The 8,769-nt window shown below is 38.2% G+C and overlaps 2 protein-coding genes across 6 annotated transcripts in view; one reads left to right on the top strand and one right to left on the bottom strand.

The window, feature by feature from the left end:
* LOC108244131 (NLR family CARD domain-containing protein 3) overlaps positions 1 to 8,769 on the bottom strand; it is a 1,204,881-nt gene that overhangs the window by 586,188 nt on the left and 609,924 nt on the right. The window lies entirely within an intron of this gene.
* ipo8 (importin 8) overlaps positions 1 to 8,769 on the top strand; it is a 101,560-nt gene that overhangs the window by 80,649 nt on the left and 12,142 nt on the right. For all 5 annotated transcript variants that reach the window (XR_005232721.1, XR_005232722.1, XR_005232723.1 and 2 more), the window contains exon 21: positions 6,985 to 7,205. Coding sequence is in view for 2 of the 5 variants with exons in the window: in XM_037973832.1 (XP_037829760.1) it covers positions 6,985 to 7,205 (221 nt within the window). In the remaining 3 variants the exon portion in view is untranslated. The remainder of the gene's footprint in view (positions 1 to 6,984; positions 7,206 to 8,769) is intronic.

The raw sequence follows: 8,769 nt of genomic DNA on the forward strand, positions 1-8,769 counted from the left end.
AAAAAAATCATGTTTGAGTGTAAATGCAGTTTTCAATTAATTCCCCGCTCAAAAGTTTTTGTCTCTTATGCTGATTTCTTCTTTTAACATTCTGAAGCTCTACTTAGAACCTTCTTAAGATCCAATAGTGCAAAATGCAAATTCTTGCAATTTTTTGACTGGTCTTAAGATTTTGATCAGGAGTGTATACACAACAACGCAAATAGGGTGAACTAAGGCCAAAACAATACACAGAACTTGCTATATTTTTTAAGAAAGTGCTGTCTATATCCCTGGTGAAAATAAACAAAAAGACATTCATCAAACCTGAGTCACTAACTAACAAAAACAGGAGAAAACTTGATAAAAAAAAATGACAGTCCTGCTGCTTTTGATCGTCTCAAGATTCTGTCTTTGAAAGAGGGCCTATATGACCAGGGTCATAACACTCACTTACTCCATTATGGTCACTATATAGTAGACTGTATTGTGGATAGAGGACAGCTGGGTGTTTTTGAATTTCAAACACTACTTAAATGCAGCGTACTGCATAGTTTTGTGTTTAGTACTCAGTCAGACATCACATAATTAAACATTAAGATGATATATTGGAATATAACCCTGAATCTGAGGTGATGGACAACAGAAAATGTAATTAACATCATCTGTCTCCATAGCACTGAAATAAAATGTATTTATTAGCTTTTTACACTTCCTTGGACTGTAACTAGTGCTGGGCGCTATAACGATACATATCGTGGGGACGATAGAAAAGTGTCTATCGTGATATTTTTTCTTCTATCGTCTCTATCGTTTCTGTCGTTTCTATCAAAATTGTATCAATGATTCATGTAAATATTTCATAACGTAGGCTACGACGAATGTATTAGTTTTGTCACTTTGCATACATTCAGTTTATATAAGTGATAAATAAGAAGAAAGAATAACTATTTTGCGAAGAACCTCTGTTTTACGACATGCTTTACGGCAGCGGCTTTCTGTGTGGCCCGGCGGTCATAAGTGCTGAAAGATGGAGACGCATGAAGCATCAAACTCGGGGTCGCAACAAGTAGAGACAGCTAGCAGGCAGCCCAAGAAGAAAGACTTTTACCAAAACGAGGGGCGGCATCTGTGATTTGGTTCAAGAAGTCCAACACGGAGCAGAAAAAGGTAATATGCTAACTCTGCTAATGCTAATGCTAACTCTGCTATTAGACTGTTTTCTCATCTGACGCCAACACAACAAACCTCTTCTATCACTTATAGAAAAACCACAAAAAATAATATTTAACAATCCAAAAAGTGCAAGGTCAAACAAGTTGTAAAAGAGCCGGGTAAAGTTGCGAAAAGTGAAACTATAGCCGGCCGAAGATAATAGAGTCTGTTGTCATTTGATATTGTTACGTCGTAACAGGTACATATATATTGCTGCACTAAAATGCAGCAGATCTCATTTGTGAAAGTTCAGTTAAATGTCACTTTGAAATAAAGCTTGAAAAAGGTAAGAAATGAGATTATTTTTTCATATTTTTCAGAGAATAACTGACAACGTACGTAATTGGGGTATATCGTGATATATATCGTTATCGTGATATAGGATTTTTTCCATATCGCCCAGCACTAACTGTAACTATAAAGGAACCTTCAGTACATTAAAATGATGAATTATCACTTATATTTCTGTACAGAGAAAACGTCTAAAGAGATAGCAGAAACTACTAAAATTGGGTTAACTGTCCATTACATTATAAAAAACTGGAAGGATAGTGGGGACCCATCGTCTTCAAGGAAGAAATGTGGCTGGAAAAAAATCCTGAATGATCGTGATCTGTGATCACTTAAAAGTTTGGTGAAATCAAATCGAAGACAAACAACAGTAGAACTCCGGGCTACGTTTAACAGTGAAAGTAAGAGCATTTCCACACACACAATTCGAAGGGAACTCAAGGGATTGGGACTGAACAGCTGTGTAGCCTTAAGCAAACCACTAATCAGTGAGGCTAACCGGAAAAAAAACCTTCAATTTGCTAGGGCGCATAAAGATTGGAAAGAAGGTCATGTGGTCTGATGAGTCCAGATTTACCTTGTTCCAGAGTAATGGGCACATCATGATAAGAAGAAAGGCAGATGAAGTGTTGTACCCATCATGCCTAGTGCCTACTGTACAAGCCTGTGGGGGCAGTGCTATGATCTGAGGTTGGTGCAGTTGGTCAGATCTAGGTTCAGCAACAGTATGTGTTCAAAGAATGATGTCAGCTGACTAAAATATTTTCCGGACTAAAAGGCGCACTTAAAAGCCTTCAATTTTCTCAAAAAAATGACAGTAGGCCTTATAATCTGGAGCGCCTTATATATGTAAGAAGTTGTAATGTTTTAGTATGACTTTGGTAAACTACAAAGCCACACCACTTGCAGCATTAAGGCTCAGTTATAGTCGCTCTTTGTAGTGTCACATGCACAGGGCGTGGACCTGAGCGAGTGTGTAGGCGTTTATACTTGTCACTTACACCGGTGCAGTACTCTTCCATGAGTTTTGAACCACTTGATTATCTTTGTGATCTCTCATAGAGGGATCATTTAATACAGGTGAACCAGCTCTGCTAGAGCACCAAAATCATCCATTTTGAATGGAGTGCAGTGCGCACAGTCCGTGCAAAGTTACAAAAATTGGGAGGTGCACATGCACGATGATGCATTTTATAGTCCAGTGCGCTTTATATATGACAAAAATTATTATTATTCCATCAATGGATTTTTTCTTCCCTGATGGCACAGGCATATTCCAAGATGACAATGCCAGGATTCATCGGGCTAAAATTGTGAAAGAGTGGTTCAGGGAGCATGAGACTTCATTTTTACACATAGATTGGCCACCACAGAGTCCAGACCTTAACCCCATTGAGAATCTTTGGGATGTGCTGGAGAAGGCTTTGGGCAGCAGTCAGACTCTACCATCATCAATGCAAGATCTTGGTGAAAAATTATTGCAACAGTGGATGGAAATAAATCTTGTGACATTGCAGAAGCTTATCGAAACAATGCCTCAGCGAATGAGTTCTGCAATCAAAGTTAAAGACAGCCCAACAAAATAATAGAGTGTGTAATCTTTTTTTTTTTGGTGGCAACTTTTTTGTTGGCTGGCAGTGTATCTTTAAAATGGTTCATATTTAGACTTAAATATTTTAAATATAGGATCACTAAACATTTTTCATCATATCTTTGCCCCACTGCTCAGACAGGAGACGAGCTGCGATTAGAGAATTAAAGCCATTTTCAACAAGTCACAATAATCAGCTACAGCCGTTAGTATTAGCTTTGATTAGCCCGTTGTCTCAACTCAGGTTGCAATGCATTATGGTCTGTTTCCACAAATGTAGTGTTGTTCAGGACAGAAAACTGAAAGTCTTGAAAACCAAACGGTCAGTAACTGTTAAGAGAGTCTTAAATTAAGAAAAGGAAAGGCAAACACTAATCTTCTTTTTAACTTCAACAAAAGGAGACTGGGTCATAAGGAGTGTTGATTTTCAAGAGTGAAGTCCATTTCTCAAAGAATTTGAATACAGAAGTTGTACACTACATCAGCAGAATTAAACCATAACGCATTACAACTTGGTCAGACACTGCTGGCTAAATTAGGCTAATGCTAACATCTTCAGCTCTTTTTTGCACACAGATTACAGCTTTAAAAACAGCTGTTCTGTACTGAAATATGATAACTCATAATTTTAATATATTGAAGGTTGTATTACAAATGCTGTCCATGCTTGTGTAAGGAGATACACTTTTTCATTGTATTCTAACAGATATGTGTAAATACATTTTTTTCAGTGTTATGGAGACAGATGATGTTAATTACATTTTCTCAGCCAAATCCAGTAAAATTCTGTTGTCCATCACCTCAGATTCAGGCATGTATTCCAACATTTCTTTTTGATGTTTGTTTATGTGATGTCTGACTGAATACTCAATATATAATTATAAAGTACGTTGCATTCAAGTGGTGTTCAAAATATTAAACAGGGTTTCTGTGCGGTAGTAAAAGGTAGTAAATGAAATTAGCTCAAATTAAGGCCATTAAAAGGTAGTAAAAGGTAACAAGCCGAATTTGACTTGGTAGTAAATTTTTCATCAACTGCTTCAATATTTTGACTTTTCCGGTGATGATGACTTTTTGTTTTAAGTTCGTTAAACTAAAATCTGTTCTGTAAAAATATAATCTGAGCTCACGTAAACGTTCCACTCGGGGACCTCCTGTGCGCATGCGCGGTGTCGAAACCGCCTAATTTTCTATGAGCGAGTCATTTTTCGCCTCACTATGGGGAAATGCAAGTTCTCGAACGCTTGGCTTGACGACCCGGAACTTAAAGACTGGCTACTGCCAGTTATGGGTGATGATCGGTTAGCTTTTTACAATATTTGCAAGAAAAATATTAAGTTAACCTGGAACGGAATGAACGCGTTAAAATTGCACCAAGCTTCTAACGCTCACAAGCAGCGGATGCGCATGCAGGGTAAGATGATCCCGGTATCTTTTTTTGCGTCTGGAGTTTCTAGTGAATCTCCGAGTTCGGCTACAACCAGCAAAACCGCACAAACCACAGCTAGCAGCGCGACGGGTGCTGCTGACAAGCAGCAGACAATGTTTGTAACACCGATGCCAGCACGCAGAGCGGAGGTTCTGTGGTGCCTGAACATGGCAATCAAACATCAGTCCTTTTCCTCCAATGACGGCATTGGGGAGCTATTCCAGAACATGTTCCCCGACTCCAAAATTGCAAAAAACTTTGCATGCGGCAAGGACAAGACCGCCTACTTAATTCGGTTTGGCGTTGCATCTCACTTTAAAAAAATACTGGTCAACAGCATTAATGAAGCGGGGCCATTTGTTCTCATGTTTATCGAGTCACAGAACAAGACAGTAAAAAAAAAAAGCAGCTGGATATTCACGTGCGTTTGTGGAAGGATAATGAAGTCACATCATCATCATCATCTGCAAGATCTCAGTATAGACTGTACCTTGAGAATGAAAGAAAAAAGAAGGAAAGTACAGTAAATGCTCTGAAGAGGAAGGCAGCAGAAGAGGAGCTGTTGGACCTCAGAACCCAGCGTTGGGTACTAAGCAGTGTCTGTGAGTCACTTGAAAATGATGCCGACAAGTTGGCTGAGGGAAAGACCGGGTCCGAAATGACTGAACTTACCACCAAGTCCAACACACTTCGTAGAAGACTGAAAGAAAAAAAGAAGAGCTCTGCCAGCTGGAGCAAAGAGTTGAAGAGAAGGCCTCACAACTGAGACTCATGTAACTGTGCCCTCCCTCTATCTGTCTCAATGTCTGGATTTCTTTCTGATTGCATTGGTGCTTCACACTGTTGGTCTGTGTAACAGGGAGTTTTTCTCTATATATTTTCTCTCGTCTAGTCTTCTTTAGTTGTGTCTCTTTCTCTCAGGACTGCCATCTCACTCCCCACAGCAAGCTCTCAATCTAACGGTAACATTAAGTCATCAGCTGATTAAAAACTCTTGCTTGTTACAGATAAAATTTAAATTGAATTTTCATTTCGGGGCACGTTCACACTACCATTTGCTGTTTTCAGGGGTGCACCGATTGCGGACACCAACTTTTTTTGTATGAAAAAAGTCCTCACACAAGAGAGCAGAAGAGGAGAGTAACCTTTGCAGCCATAAATTTGCTTCATATGCAAGTATCAGCTAATCACCGGTCTCAGAAAATTAAGGCATATGGTGCCAATAAATTGGTGCACCCTCAGTTTCCGTTGCAGGTGATGATGTTTAACTTTATTTTCTTATTCCTGCTTATTATTTATTTAGTTTGAGGTTTTGTCACGTTGTTAATATTCTACTGGAATAAAACATTGGCTTGTGAAAATTGCACGTTATTGCATTTTGTTTTGTATCATGAGGTCTTTGTCAACACAAAGTCACAGTTACAACTTCAAGTAACTGGGATAATATTTTGTCTTTGGTGAGAGATGGACCACCATCTTGTATGGGTCAGTGCTCTGAAATCACCGCTGGCCCCCGAAAATGGTCACTAGTCGATTTTGTGTTGGTAGTAAAAATATTTTAGAGGTAGTAAAAATAGGTAGTAAAAAGTAGTAAATTCAACTCTAGGATTCCTGTATAAACCCTGTTAAAACACCCAGCTGACCTTTATCCATAAATACAGGTTGTAGTTTTATAACAAAATAAATCACAAACTGATCTCCAAGGCTACAGTCATACTGCTGGCAAAAGTGTCCCAAATCAGATTTTTTTCTGTTAAGTTTGAATGACAAATCAGATTTGTGAAAAATCTGACCCAGGTCACTTTCATATTTGTTATGAAATCGGATACATATCGGATGTTCAAAGTGGCCTAAGTCTGAACAGTCAGGTCACATTTCAATCATCGTTGAAGTCGGGATATATGGATTGATCCAAATATTGATATTATCAATCCCAACATCATGCAGTTTAAAGCTTGTGTTGAACTACAAAATAGAAGTAGATTTTTAATTTTTTGGTCTTTTACTTTTTAGATTTGCCTTGTTCTGGATGACTGAGAATTAACACCAACATCTGATACTAATCAAGATCAAATGTAAACACTTGGATGACACAAGCATGGGGGATAATAACTTAGTCAGCTCTGACTGACAGCTTCAATATTGATACACTCATGCTAACATGTGTAGCCTCCATATTTACTTCTGTGCTGCTTGTAATATCATGTCTTCTTCAGGGCTGTTCACACTGGAGTCTGATGACATTCATATTTAAATTCTAATTTGAATGACCACACAAAAACATTGGATTTCATCAAAAAAATCAGAATTGAGCATTAAGACCTGCAGTATAAACGTAGTCTAAATTTGCTGTATAATTTTACTTTTTTCCAAAAATATGGGAAGGACTCAAATAAATTTGCCTAATTCTACAGTTAAAGGTTGCTGACACCTGACTTACACCAGATCTGAGTGTTAACATGCAGTTTTGTTCTTGCAGTGCATCCCCCTGTTTGTGGAGGCGGTGCTGGAGTGTTTGATGCGAGGGGTGAAGTCCAGTGAGCTGAGAACGATGTGTCTGCAAGTAGTCATTGCTGCTCTTTACCACAATCCAGCTCTGCTCATTCAGACCCTGGACAACATGCACTTCCCGCACAGCCCACAGCCTATTACTGCCCACTTCATCAACCAGTGGATCAATGATACAGAGTTCTTTCTGGGGTAAGAGCAAACTCAGAGTCCAAGGATCACACCCGTTCTTGATTTTAACTAAGTAAATGATGATTTGTGTGTGTGTGTGTGCTTCTTGCTTTTTTTTTTGTTATTATGACTTAATAATTGATCAGTTGTATTATTTAGTATGAGGACCTGCACAGCAAAAGAGTATATTCTGGATTGTGTTTTAGGGTCTAACAGTATCCTATTGTCATATTAGGCTTAAAGGCTTAGAGACCTAATCTAAAACCTGTGCTTTTTGATCATATTTACACGTAAAATGATCAAGGTTTGAGGTATCTTTATTACCCCAAAGGGAAGTTTTGTATATAGATTTCAGTAAACCAAACCAAAATTAACAACACACAGTTTAAACTTCCTTCTCAGTGAGGAACTTAATTCAGCCATGATGGATTTGTTTTAAAGACCTGACAAGTTGATAAGGGGGTGCTGATCAGTTTGTACATTTTGTACACAGTGGTTGATGTTTTGTTACCATTTCACACCCATGCATTTACTATATACATATTTCCATATGCGTATGACCCAGAATGCACAGTATGTACAAGTACAGGCTCCATGCAGCCCTGCACAGGATCAAATTTATTTCATGGTCAACATTATTATATACCTTAACTGTAATCTGCTTATGTTAATAAGAAATTGTGAAGTTAAAGCAAAAAAAAGAAAAGAAAACGTCACGGCGGAGCAGTAGTTGCTACACAGACTATAAAGAGGGATGGACAATAACAGCAGAGGGAGAAACGCTTTGTCAGACAAACTCAAAGTAAGCTGCTCATGTTTCTAGCCTGTGTAGAACTGGTCGGATCTACAAATAAGTAGACAGGCTACCGGTAAGGCGGAGATTTTTATTGTGTGAACCTGCGCTGCTGAATTGTTTGTATTGTAGTTTAGCCTAGCTGATGGATTAGCCAAATACTGGTGTGATTCATTAACTGCTTGGTGGTTACATTTTAATAGTACATTGAGAAATATGAAATCATGAAAGACAAATGTTTGATTTTGATCAGGGCTCTCAAGTTTTGATCTGAGCTTGGAGTGAGATTTTGAGCTGCTAGAAGTTGTTAGATGACGTCATCACCTAATTTGCATATTTGCTGATGTTGATCAGGGTGTAGGAGAGAGGAATATCAATGGTGGCAAGACAAAAACTTAGAAAAAATTACTCAAAATATGTTTAGAACTACAAATTAAGTTTATAAGATAATTTTATAACTATATTGCTTTGCCTGATCCCACACTACATAAATTAATTTGTTAGAATATCAAATTGAACCAAAAGATAGTTTTGTGTCGTGGAATTGCCAGCTCTACACTCAGCCCTCCTCTTTTATCCGGGGTTGGAACCACAGGGATTTATATTAGCGCTACAGAGTCAGTGAAAAAACAAAACATTCAAAATTATATTTACATCCCGCTTTGTAATCCAGGACGGGATCAGCGGCAGCTTTGCACACTAACCATATGCAACTAACTATTTTCTGAGGGCTATGCAGACACATTACAGCCCCCCCCTCCTCCTTTTTTTTTTTTTTTTTTTTTTTTTTTT

Source organism: Kryptolebias marmoratus, linkage group LG23, assembly GCF_001649575.2.
Source record: "Kryptolebias marmoratus isolate JLee-2015 linkage group LG23, ASM164957v2, whole genome shotgun sequence".
Taxonomy (NCBI): Eukaryota; Metazoa; Chordata; class Actinopteri; order Cyprinodontiformes; family Rivulidae; genus Kryptolebias; species Kryptolebias marmoratus.